The sequence below is a fragment of the Heterodontus francisci genome, unplaced genomic scaffold, assembly GCF_036365525.1.
Source record: "Heterodontus francisci isolate sHetFra1 unplaced genomic scaffold, sHetFra1.hap1 HAP1_SCAFFOLD_752, whole genome shotgun sequence".
NCBI lineage: Eukaryota > Metazoa > Chordata > Chondrichthyes > Heterodontiformes > Heterodontidae > Heterodontus > Heterodontus francisci.
The window spans coordinates 416,934-430,241 of NW_027141679.1; the positions used below are offsets into that span (position 1 = coordinate 416,934).

At 52.7% G+C, this 13,308-nt stretch overlaps 1 protein-coding gene across 1 annotated transcript in view; it reads right to left on the reverse strand.

Moving 5' to 3' along the window:
• LOC137364380 (myosin regulatory light chain 11-like) overlaps positions 1-10,450 on the reverse strand; it is an 18,117-nt gene extending 7,667 nt beyond the window's left edge. The window contains 1 exon segment of the mRNA XM_068027627.1: positions 10,379-10,450. Coding sequence (XP_067883728.1) covers positions 10,379-10,450 — 72 coding nt within the window.
• Positions 10,451-13,308: the final 2,858 nt, after the last annotated feature.

Genomic DNA, 13,308 nt, shown 5'->3' on the forward strand with positions numbered 1-13,308 from the left:
TAGAGAGAGAGAGAAGGAGAGAGAGAGAGAGAATCTACCAGAGGGAGGAAGGAGAGACGAGAGAGAGAATCTACAGAGGGAGAGAGAGAGAGACCGAGAGAGAATCTACAGAGGGAGAGAGGAGAGAGAGAGAGAGGAATCTCACAGAGGGAGGAAGGGAGAGAGAGAGAGAGAATCTACAGAGGGAGAGGAGCGAGAGAGAGAGAGAGAGAATCTACAGAGGGAGAGAGAGAGAGAGAGAGAGAATCGTACAGAGGGAGAGAGAGAGAGAGAGAATCTACAGAGGGAGAAGGAGAGAGAGAGAGAATCTACAGAGGGAGAGAGAGAGAGAGAGAGAGAATCTACAGAGGGAAGGAGAGGAGAGAGAGAGAGAATCTACAGAGGCGAAGGAGAGAGAGAGAGAATCTACAGAGGGAGGAGAGAGAGAGAGAGAGAATCTACAGAGGGAGGAGAGAGAGAGAGAGAGAATCTACAGAGGAGAGAGAGAGAGAGAGAGAGATCTACAGAGGGAGAAGAGAGAGAGAGAGAGAATCTACAGAGGGAGAGAGAGAGAGAGAGAATCTACAGAGGGGAGGAAGGAGAGAGAGAGAGAGAATCTACAGAGGAGGAGGAGAGAGAGAGAGAATCTACAGAGGGAGAGAGAGAGAGAGAGAGAGAATCTACAGAGGGAGAGAGAGAGAGAGAATCTACAGAGGAGGGAGAGAGAGAGAGAGAATCTACAGAGGAGGAGAGAGGAGAGAGAGAATCTACAGAGGAGGGAGAGAGAGAGAGAGAATCTACAGAGGGAGAGGAGAGAGAGAGAGAATCTACAGAGGGAGGAGGAGAGAGAGAGAGAGAGAATCTACAGAGGGAGGGAAGAGAGAGAGAGAGAGAGAATCTACAGAGGAGGAGGGAGAGAGAGAGAGAGAGATCTACAGAGGGAGGGAGAGAGAGAGAGAGAATCTACAGAGGGAGGAGAGAGAGAGAGAGAGATGAGACAGAGGGGAGAGAGAGAGAGAGAATCTACAGAGGGAAGGAGAGAGAGAGAGAGAGAGAGAATCTACAGAGGGAGGAGAGAGAGAGAGAGAGAATCTACAGAGGGGAGGAGAGAGAGAGAGAATCTACAGAGGGAGGGAGAGAGAGAGAGAGAATCTACAGAGGGAGGGAGAGAGAGAGATCTACAGAGGGAGAGAGAGAGAGAGAGAATCTACAGAGGGAGGAGGAGAGAGAGAGAGAGAGAATCTACAGAGGGAGGAGAGAGAGAGAGAGAATCTACAGAGGAGAGGAGAGAGAGAGAGAGAATCTACAGAGGGAGAGAGAGAGAGAGAGAGAATCTACAGAGGGGAGAGAGAGAGAGAATCTACAGAGGGAGGAGAGAGAGAGAGAGAGAATCTACAGAGGGAGGAGAGAGAGAGAATCTACAGAGGGAGAGAGAGAGAGAGAGAATCTACAGAGGGAGGGAAGAGAGAGAGAGAGAATCTACAGAGGGAGGGAGAGAGAGAGAGAGAATCTACAGAGGGAGGGAGAGAGAGAGAGAAATCTACAGAGGAGGAGGGAGAGAGAGAGAGAGAATCTACAGAGGGAGAGGGAGAGAGAGAGAGAATCTACAGAGGAGAGAGGAGAGAGAGAGAGAATCTACAGAGGAGCTACAGGAGAGAGAGAGAGAGAGAATCTACAGAGGAGGAGAGAGAGAGAGATCTACAGAGGAGGGAGGGAGAGAGAGAGAATCTACAGAGGGAGGAGAGAGAGAGAGAGAATCTACAGAGGGGAGGAGAGAGAGAGAATCTACAGAGGGAGAGGAGAGAGGAGAGAGAGAATCTACAGAGGGAGAGAGAGAGAGAGAGAGAGAGAATCTACAGAGGGAGGGAGAGAGAGAGAGAGAATCTACAGAGGGAGGGAGAGAGAGAGAGAGAATCTACAGAGGGAGGAGAGAGAGGAGAGAATGTACAGAGGGAGAGAGGAGAGAGAGAGAGAATCTACAGAGAGAGAGAGAGAGAGAGAGAGAGAGAGAATCTACAGAGAGAGAGAGAGAGAGAATCTACAGAGGGAGGAGAGAGAGAGAGAATCTACAGAGGGAGGGAGAGAGAGAGAGAATCTACAGAGGGAGGGAGAGAGAGAGAATCTACAGAGGGAGGGAGAGAGAGAGAATCTACAGAGGGAGAGGGGAGAGAGAGAGAGAATCTACAGAGGAGAGGAGAGAGAGAGAGAATCTACAGAGGGAGAGGAGAGAGAGAGGAGAGAGAGAGGGAGAGAATCTACAGAGGGGAGAGAGAGAGAGAGAGAATCTACAGAGGAAGGGAGGGAGAGAGAGAGAGAATCTACAGAGGGAAGGAGAGAGGAGGAGAGAGAATCTACAGAGGGAGAGAGAGAGAGAGAGAGAATCTACAGAGAGAGAGAGAGAGAGAGAGAGAGAGAGAATCTACAGAGAGAGAGAGAGAGAGAATCTACAGAGGGAGAGAGAGAGAATCTACAGAGGGAGGGAGAGAGAGAGAATCTACAGAGGGAGAGGGAGAGAGAGAGAATCTACAGAGGGAGAGGGAGAGAGAGAGAGAATCTACAGAGGAGAGGAGGAGGAGAGAGAGAGAGAATCTACAGAGGGAGAGAGAGAGAGATCTACAGAGGGAGGAAGGGAGAGAGAGAGAATCTACAGAGGGAGGAGAGAGAGGAGAGAATCTACAGAGGGAGAGGGGAGAGAGAGAGAGAATCTACAGAGGGAGAGGGGGAGAGAGAGAGAGAATCTACAGAGGGAGGGAGAGAGAGAGAATCTACAGAGGGGAGGGAGAGAGAGAGAATCTACAGAGGGAGAGGGGAGAGAGAGAGAGAATCTACAGAGGGAGAGGGAGAGAGAGAGAGAATCTACAGAGGGAGAGGGGGAGAGAGAGAGAGGAGAATCTACAGAGGGAAGGAGAGAGAGAGAATCTACAGAGGAGAGGGAGAGAGAGAGAATCTACAGAGGAAGGGAGAGAGAGAGAGAGGGAGAGAATCTACAGAGGGAGAGGGAGAGGAGAGAGAGAATCTACAGAGGGAGGGAGAGAGAGAGAATCTACAGAGGGGAGAGGGGAGGGAGAGAGAGAGAGAATCTACAGAGGGAAGGGAGAGAGAGAGAGAGAGAATCTACAGAGGGAGAGAGAGAGAATCTACAGAGGGAGAGAGAGAGAGAGAGAGAGAGAATCTACAGAGGGAGAGAAGAGAATCTACAGAGGGAGGAGGGAGAGAGAGAGAATCTACAGAGGAGAGAGAGAGAGAGAATCTACAGAGGGAGAGAGAGAGAGAGAGAATCTACAGAGGGAGAGAAAGAGAATCTACAGAGGGAGAGAGAGAGAGAGAGAATCTACAGAGGGAGAGAAAGAGAATCTACAGAGGGAAGGAGAGAGAGAGAGAGAGAATCTACAGAGGGAGGGGACCGACAGGGAGAGAGTCTAAGGAGTGGGGCACTGACGTAGAGAGAGGGGAGAGAGGTGTGTCCTGCAGAAATAGAATAACGCAGACGGAGAGATTGAGAGCGAGGACCGAGAGAGAGGCAGAGAGAGAGGTGTGGGCGGTGGGGGGGGGGTGAGGGGGGGGTGGAGCGTATATTGAGAGACAGCAAGGGGAACACATAAAAATAGAGAGAGGGTATGCAGAGAGAGAGAGTGATCCATTGCGGACAGAGTGTGGGAGACAGAGACAGAGAGACAGAGAGAGAGAGAGAGAAAACGGCAGAGAGATAAAGCGAGGGAAAGAGAGAGTGAGACAGAGAGAGAGAGAGAGAGAGAGCGAGGGAGGGAGTGGAGGGGACTGGAGGAGGTTACAGAGAAGGGGGAGGGGTGGAGGGGACTGGAGGAGGTTACAGAGGATGGGGAGGGGTGGAGGGGACTGGAGGAGGTTACAGAGATGGGGAGGGGTGGAGGGGACTGGAGGAGGTTACAGAGATGGGGAGGGGTGGAGGGGACTGGAGGAGGTTACAGAGATGGGGAGGGGTGGAGGGGGACTGGAGGAGGTTACAGAGATGGGGAGGGGTGGAGGGGGACTGGAGGAGGTTACAGAGATGGGGAGAGGGGTGGAGGGGGACTGGAGGAGGTTACAGAGATGGGGAAGGGGTGGAGGGGACTGGAGGAGGTTACAGAGATGGGGAGGGTGGAGGGGACTGGAGGAGGTTACAGAGATGGGGAGGGGTGGAGGGGACTGGAGGAGGTTACAGAGATGGGGAGGGGTGGAGGGGACTGGAGGAGGTTACAGAGATGGGGAGGGGTGGAGGGGACTGGAGGAGGTTACAGAGATGGGGAGGTGTGGAGGGGACTGGAGGAGGTTACAGAGATATGGGAGGGGTGGAGGGGACTGGAGGAGGTTACAGAGATGGGGAGGGGTGGAGGGGACTGGGAGGAGGTTACGAGAGATGGGGAGGGGTGGAGGGGACTGGAGGAGGTTACAGAGATGGGGAGGGGTGGAGGGGACTGGAGGAGGTTACAGAGATGGGGAGGGGGTGGAGGGGACTGGAGGAGGTTACAGAGATGGGGAGGGGTGGAGGGGACTGGAGGAGGTTACAGAGATGGGGAGGTGTGGAGGGGACTGGAGGAGGTTACAGAGATGGGGAGGGGTGGAGGGGACTGGAGGAGGTTACAGAGATGGGGAGGGGTGGAGGGGACTGGAGGAGGTTACAGAGATGGGGAGGGGGTGGAGGGGACTGGAGGAGGTTACAGAGATGGGGGAGGGGTGGAGGGGACTGGAGGAGGTTACAGAGATGGGGAGGGGTGGAGGGGACTGGAGGAGGTTACAGAGATGGGGAGGGGTGGAGGGGACTGGAGGAGGTTACAGAGATGGGGAGGGGTGGAGGGGACTGGAGGAGGTTACAGAGATGGGGAGGGGTGGAGGGGACTGGAGGAGGTTACAGAGATGGGGGGAGGTGTGGAGGGACTGGAGGAGGTTACAGAGATATGGAGGGGTGGAGGGGACTGGAGGAGGTTACAGAGATGGGGAGGGGGTGGAGGGGACTGGAGGAGGGTTACAGAGATGGGGAGGGGTGGAGGGGACTGGAGGAGGTTACAGAGATGGGGAGGGGTGGAGGGGACTGGAGGAGGTTACAGAGATGGGGAGGGGTGGAGGGGACTGGAGGAGGTTACAGAGATGGGGAGGGGTGGAGGGGACTGGAGGAGGTTACAGAGATGGGGAGGTGTGGAGGGGACTGGAGGAGGTTACAGAGAGTGGGGAGGTGTGGAGGGGACTGGAGGAGGTTACAGAGATATGGAGGGGTGGAGGGGACTGGAGGAGGTTACAGAGATGGGGAGGGGTGGAGGGGACTGGAGGAGGTTACAGAGATGGGGAGGGGTGGAGGGGACTGGAGGAGGTTAACAGAGATGGGGAGGGGTGGAGGGGGACTGGAGGAGGTTACAGAGATGGGGAGGGGTGGAGGGGACTGGAGGAGGTTACAGAGATGGGGAGGGGTGGAGGGGACTGGAGGAGGTTACAGAGATGGGGAGGTGTGGAGGGGACTGGAGGAGGTGACAGAGATGGGGAGGTGTGGAGGGGACTGGAGGAGGTTACAGAGATATGGAGGGGTGGAGGGGACTGGAGGAGGTTACAGAGATGGGGAGGGGTGGAGGGGGACTGGAGGAGGGTTACAGAGATGGGGAGGGGTGGAGGGGGACTGGAGGAGGTTACAGAGATGGGGAGGGGTGGAGGGGACTGGAGGAGGTTACAGAGATGGGGAGGGGTGGAGGGGACTGGAGGAGGGTTACAGAGATGGGGAGGGGTGGAGGGGACTGGAGGAGGTTACAGAGATGGGGAGGTGTGGAGGGGACTGGAGGAGGTTACAGAGATGGGGATGTGTGGAGGGGACTGGAGGAGGTTACAGAGATGGGGAGGTGTGGAGGGGACTGGAGGAGGTTACAGAGATATGGAGGGGTGGAGGGGACTGGAGGAGGTTACAGAGATAGGGAGGGTTGCAGGGGGACTGGAGGAGGTTACAGAGATGAGGAGGTGTGGAGGGGACTGGAGGAGGGATCTATGGGTGAGGCAACGGGGGTTGACATACTCGAGGTAGCACTCAAACTCCCACTCGAACTCCAACATCCCTTGTTTGATCCAGGGCTGCATTCTGAGACCCAGTTAGAGGAGGGGAAGGTTATGACTCCGTCAGACAGCTGCCTGGCCCAGAGTTCGGGTGAGGCGCCTCTCACTCGGCGTGGGACCCTTAGTCGCCGGAGCCTCAATACTCTCCACTCCAAATCACCATCCCTCAGAACAGTGGCCATCTCCCAACCCCTCAACCCAGATACCAACCGAGTTACAAAGGCCTATCATTTACATCGAGACCCCTCCTCCTAACCCCTCGATTAGATTCCAGTCTGTAACTCACTCCCGGGTATCTGTTATTCTATATATAAACCCCCCCGAACCCCTCGATTAGATTCCAGTCTGTAACTCACTCCCGGGTATCTGTTATTCTATATATAAACCACCCCGAACCCCTCGATTAGATTCCAGTCTGTAACTCACTCCCGGGTATCTGTTATTCTGTATATAAACCACCCCGAACCCCTCGATTAGATTCCAGTCTGTAACTCACTCCCGGGTATCTGTTATTCTATATATAAACCACCCCGAACCCCTCGATTAGATTCCAGTCTGTAACTCACTCCCGGGTATCTGTTATTCTATACACAAACCCCCCCGAACCCCTCGATTAGATTCCAGTCTGTAACTCACTCCCGGGTATCTGTTATTCTATATATAAACCACCCCGAACCCCTCGATTAGATTCCAGTCTGTAACTCACTCCCGGGTATCTGTTATTCTGTATATAAACCACCCCGAACCCCTCGATTAGATTCCAGTCTATAACTCACTCCCGGGTATCTGTTATTCTATATATAAACCACCCCGAACCCCTCGATTAGATTCCAGTCTGTAACTCACTCCCGGGTATCTGTTATTCTATATATAAACCCCCCGAACCCCTCGATTAGATTCCAGTCTGTAACTCACTCCAGGGTATCTGTTTTTCTATATATAAACCACCCGACCACCGCTACCCTCGATTAGATTCCAGTCTGCAACTCACTCCCGGGTATCTGTTATTCTATATATAAACCACCCCGAACCCCTCGATTAGATTCCAGTCTGTAACTCACTCCCAGGTATCTGTTATTCTATATATAAACCACCCTGAACCCCTCGATTAGATTCCAGTCTGTAACTCACTCCCGGGTATCTGTTATTCTATATATAAACCACCCCGAACCCCTCGATTAGATTCCAATCTGTAACTCACTCCCGGGTATCTGTTATTCTATATATAAACCCCCCTGAACCCCTCGATTAGATTCCAGTCTGGAACTCACTCCCAGGTATCTGTTATTCTATATATAAACCACCCCGAACCCCTCGATTAGATTCCAATCTGTAACTCACTCCCGGGTATCTGTTATTCTATATATAAACCCCCCCGAACCCCTCGATTAGATTCCAGTCTGTAACTCACTCCTGGGTATCTGTTATTCTATATATAAACCCCCCCGAACCCCTCGATTAGATTCCAATCTGTAACTCACTCCCGGGTATCTGTTATTCTATATATAAACCCCCCCGAACCCTCGATTAGATTCCAGTCTGTAACTCACTCCTGGGTATCTGTTATTCTATATATAAACCCACCCAGAACCCCGCGATTAGATTCCAGTCTGTAACTCACTCCCGGGTATCTGTTATTCTATATATAAACCCCCCTGAACCCCTCGATTAGATTCCAGTCTGTAACTCACTCCCGGGTATCTGTTATTCTATATATAAACCACCCAGAACCCCGCGATTAGATTCCAGTCTGTAACTCACTCCCGGGTATCTGTTATTCTATATATAAACCCCCCTGAACCCCTCGATTAGATTGCAGTCTGTAACTCACTCCCGGGTATCTGTTATTCTATATATAAACCCCCCTGAACCCCTCGATTAGATTCCAGTCTGTAACTCACTCCCGGGTATCTGTTATTCTATATATAAACCCCCCGAACCCCTCGATTAGATTGCAGTCTGTATTTCACTCCTGTTTAACCCAGTACTCTCTCTGATTTGCGGACTGTTACTTGCTACGTGACGGGGTCTGTGTGGAGCTCTTGTCACTTTGAGCCACACCTCACTGGGGCTGTAGCTGCAGCCTGTCTGTCACCTGTCACCAGTGCGAGTGTCTCCCCCCCCCCCGCCGCCTGGCTGTAACCGAACCCGGGTCTAAATTTAGTCGTCACTCTCTTCGAAGTGTCTCACTGCGTCTTCAGTGGAATGCGGGCAGCTGCAGCCAGCTAGCTAGTGCTGAGACAGCTGAAACCCTGAGGGGCCTCGACACTGGCAGCTTGATGACCAGAATAGGAAGAAAAGTTGCCTCTGAGTCGTGAAGGAGGGGAGGGTGCTAGTCAACGTCTGGATCGCACGAGGAGGACGGGGTAGAGGAGTGGGTGAGGGAGCGAAGGGGAGGACTGGGGAAAGGGATGGGCGGGGGAGTAGGAGTGGGACAGGGGAGCTGGGGGGGGGGAGAGAGAGGCAATGGGAGGGAGGGAGAGGGGAGGGGAGTGGGAGACAGCGGAGGAGAGGGAGAACACGAGGGGAGAGAGGCAGTGGGGGGGGAGAGAGAGAGGGGAGTGGGGAATGTGGGAGAGTGGGCGAGGTTGAGGGAGAGGGGAGTGCGGAAAGGGGGAGGGGGATGGGACATTGAGGGGAGTGGGGGAGAGAGTAGGGGGGAGAGAGAGGGGAGGAGTGGGGAGGGAGGGAGTAGGGGAGGGCAGTGGGAGAGGGGACTTTGGAGGGCAGTGGGAGAGGGGACTTTGATGGGACATCGAGGGGAGCGAGTTGGGGGTAGGGGGGGGAATCGAAGGGAAGGAGTGTGGATGGAGGCGAGGTTGAGGGAGGGGGGTGAGGAGAGGCGAGGGACAGCACGAGTCCCATTCCTCGTGGCCTTCTTCCCGCTGGGCTCCCAGACTCTCCCGCCATTGCTCGACCAGCCCTGTGACCCCCGTGTGACACATGACCTCCGACACAGGCCAATCAGAGAGCAAACAGGGTCTCGGTCGCCCGATTGGGCCATCCTTCACTCTCAGTCTTGTGGCATTACCCACTGCGTATACAGACCCCCGCCCCCCCCCACCACCCCCCACTCACCTTACCCCCTCACCATGCCCGATATAACTCACAACACCCACCAAACAGGCACGGCAACGACCCCCCGCCCCCATGCCACTGGGATTGAGCGGTTCGATCCCCCTTGATGTCCGGGGGAACGTGGTCGGAATTCCCACAAGGCATTCCGACAGGGGAAAATTATGAAGGGATCCGATGTAAGAACATTTGAAAAGGGAGCAAGTGTAGGCCATTCGGCCCCTCGAGCCTGCTAAGATCATGGCGGATCTGATTGTCAGCTTCACTCCACCTTCCTGACTCTCCTCCCCGCCCCCATAATCCTAATTTCAAATTTCTATTCATCCCCTCTCCCAGGACAGGTGCAGTACGGGGGTTAGATACAGAGTAAAGCTCCCTCTACACTGTCCCCATCAAACACTCCCAGGACAGGTACAGTACGGGGGTTAGATACAGAGTAAAGCTCCCTCTACACTGTCCCCCATCAAACACTCCCCAGGACAGGTACAGTACGGGGGTTAGATGCAGAGTAAAGCTCCCTCTACACTGTCCCCATCAAACACTCCCAGGACAGGTACAGTACGGGGGGGTTAGATACAGAGTAAAGCTCCCTCTACACTGTCCCCATCAAACACTCCCAGGACAGGTACAGTACGGGGGTTAGATACAGAGTAAAGCTCCCTCTACACTGTCCCCCCATCAAACACTCCCCAGGACAGGTACAGTACGGAGGTTAGATACAGAGTAAAGCTCCCTCCACACTGTCCCCATCAAACACTCCCAGGACAGGTACAGTACGGGGGTTAGATACAGAGTAAAGCTCCCTCCACACTGTCCCCATCAAACACTCCCAGGACAGGTACAGTACGGGGGTTAGATACAGAGTAAAGCTCCCTCTACACTGTCCCAGTCTCCGTATACCGGGGCCCAATGACATAACCACGATGCTTCTGAAGCCACGTTAAATCGAGGCCCTGCCTGCTTTCACGACCAGATGCAAAGAAAGATCCCATGGCACCATTCTGGAAGAAGGGGAGTTCTCCCCAGTGCCCTGGGCCGCAATATTTACCGCCTCAACGCACGTCACAGAAAGAGATTACGGGGCGGTCATCGCTTGACGGCCTGCGGGATCTTGCTGTGCGGGTTGCGCTTGGGGCTGTCCGATGGTCGTGAAAGGCGCTGGGCAGGTGCGCGACTTTCTCTCGTATCCGTGTGGGGTTTAAAAGGGCCGTGTTTGCAGTCTGCTCTGGAGATAGACTCAGTTGTTCGAACACGGGCTGTTGGCTCTCAGACCTACTCCGATCCTGACAGAGTGCCCTGAATCCTCACTCTGCACCGCAATTAACTGCTCCGTTTGCGACCCATTCATGGCCTCGGGGATATCCCTGCTGCTCCCGGCAGGACAACATCCTCCCGCCGATCGTGATGTGGGATCTTTGACATCCAGCGCGACAGGGGCCGTGTTTGATCATCTGGGGTGATGGGACTGGCCCTCCGATAGCACGGCACTCCCTCAGTACTGACCCTCCGACAGTGCGGCACTCCCTCAGTACTGACCTTCTGATAGCACGGCGCTCAGGGGGGATAGAGACGGGGATAATAAAGGAGGGGTGTAGCATTATTAGTTAAGGAATCAATAACAGCTTTGAGGAGGGATGATATGCTAAATGAATCATCAAACGGGGTCATTGGGTAGAGATCAGAAATAAAAAAGGGGGCAGCCACACGACTAGGAGTGTACAATAGACCCCCAAATAGTGAGAGGGAGATAGAGGAACAAATATGTCGGCAAATTTCTGAGTGCAAAAACTATAGGACAATAATAGTTGGGGATTTCAACTACCCCAATACCAACTGGGATACAAACAGTGTGAAGGGCACAGAGGGCACAAAATCCTTGAACTGCGTTCAAGAGAACTTTTTTAGCCAGCACGTAACAAGCCCAACGAGAGGGGGCGCAATTCTAGATTTAGTCTTCGGTAATGAAAGCTGGGCAAGTGGATGAAGTGACAGTGGGCGACCATTTTGGAGATAGTGATCATAATACTGTTAGTTTTGGCATAATCATGGAAAAGGACAAAGATAACACAGGAGTAAAAGTTCCAAATTGGGGGAAGGGGAGTTTGACGAAACTGAGAGGTGAGCTGGAGAAAGTGGATTGGATACAGCTACTTGAAGGAAAATCAGTGGCAAACCGGTGGGAGGCATTCAAAAGCGAGATACTACAGGCACAGTGTAGTCATGTCCCCACTAAGATAAAGGGTGGTACGGGAAAATCTAGAGTCCCCTGGTTATCTAGAAGCTTACAGGTTAAGTTAAAGCAGAGAAAGAACGCTTATTACAATCACAAATATCTTAATACTTTCGAAAGCCTGGAGGAGTATAGAAAGCGCAGGGGTGAAGCCGAAAAGGAAATTAGAAAAGCAAAGAGAGGACATGAAAAATTATTGGCAGGTAAAATCAAGGAAAACCCAAAGATGTTTTATCAGTACGTTAAGAGCACGAGGATAACTAAGGAAAGGGTCGGGCCTATCAGATGTACAAGGGAACTTGCACATGGATGCAGAAGATGTGGGCAGGGTTCTTAATGAGTTTTTTGTCTCTGTCTTCACAAAGGAGAGGGATGATGTAGACATTGTAGTAAAAGAGGAGTGTGAAATATTAGATATGATAAACGTAATGAGAGAGTCAGTACGAGAGGGTCTGACATCCTTGAAAGTGGATAAATCACCAGGGCCAGATGGATTGTATCCCAGGTTGTTAAAGGAAGCCAGGGAGGAAATAGCGGATGTGCTGAGGATCATTTTCAAATCTTCACTGGATACGGGCGAGGTGCCAGGGGATTGGAGGTCTGCGAACGTTGTCCCATTGTTTAAAAACGGTGCGAGGGATAGACCAAATAATTATAGGGATAGAGGGGAATGTGGCAGTTCGGATCCAGAATTGGCTCAGGGCTGGGAAATTAAGGGTAGCGGTTGAGGGATGTTTTTGTGAACGGAATGCTGTTTTCAGTGTCGTTCCACAGGGCTCAGTGTTGGGTCCCTTGCTGTTTGTGGTATGCATTAATGATTTGGACTTAAATGTGGGAGGTTTGCTGATGACGCAAAAATTGGCCGTGCGGTTGACAGTGAAAAGGATAGCCGTGGACTCCAAAATGATGTCAATGGTTTTCGTTGAGTGGGCGGAAAAGTGGCAAATGGAATTCAATCCGGAGAATGTGTGAGGTAATGCATTTGGGGAGGGCAAACAAAGCGAGGGAATACACAATAAACGGGAGGGTATTGAGAGGGGTAGAGGAAGTGAGAGACCTTGGAGTGCATGTCCGCAAGTCCCTGAAGGTGTCAGGACAGGTAGATCGAGTGGTGAAGAAGGCATATGGAACACTTTCCTTTATTGGCCGAGGTATAGAATACAAAAGCAGGGATGTGATGCTGGATCTGTATAAAACACTGGTTAGACCACAGCTGGAGTATTGCGTACAGTTCTGGGTCACCACGTTACAGGAAGGACATAATTGCTCTGGAGAGAGTACAGAGGAGATTTACAAGAGTGTTGCCAGGGCTCGAAAGTTACAGCGATGAGGAAAGATTGGATCGGCTCGGGTTGTTTTCCTTAGCACAGAGGAGGCTGAGGGGTGACTGAATTGAGGTGTACAAAATTATGAGGGGCCGAGATAGAATAGACAGGAAGGACCTGTTTCCAGAGGTCAGTTACCAGGGGACACAGATTTAAGCTGATGGGTAGAAGGATTAGAGGGGACAGGAGGAAAAACCTTTCACCCAGAGGGTGATGGGTGTCTGGAATTCACTGACAGGATCGGAGGTGGAGGCAGAAACCCTCAATACATTTAAAAGGTACCTGGACATGCAGCTGAAGTGCTGTAACCTTGTCCTTCGAGGTGGCAGAGGTCGCAGGTTTGGGCGGTGCTGTCTAAGGAACCTTGGTGCATTGCTGCAGTGTATCTTGTAGATGGTGCACACTGCTGTCACTGTGCGTCGGTGGTGGAGGGAGTGAATGTTTGTAGATGGGGTGCCAATCAAGCGGGCTGCTTTGTCCTGGATGGTGTCGAGCTTCCTGAGTGTTGTTGGAGCTGCACCCATCCAGGCAAGTGGAGAGTATTCCATCACACTCCTGACTTGTGCCTTGTAGACGGTGGACAGGCTTTGGGGAGTCAGGAGGTGAGTTACTCGCTGCAGAATTCCCAGCCTCTGACCTGCTCTTGTAGCC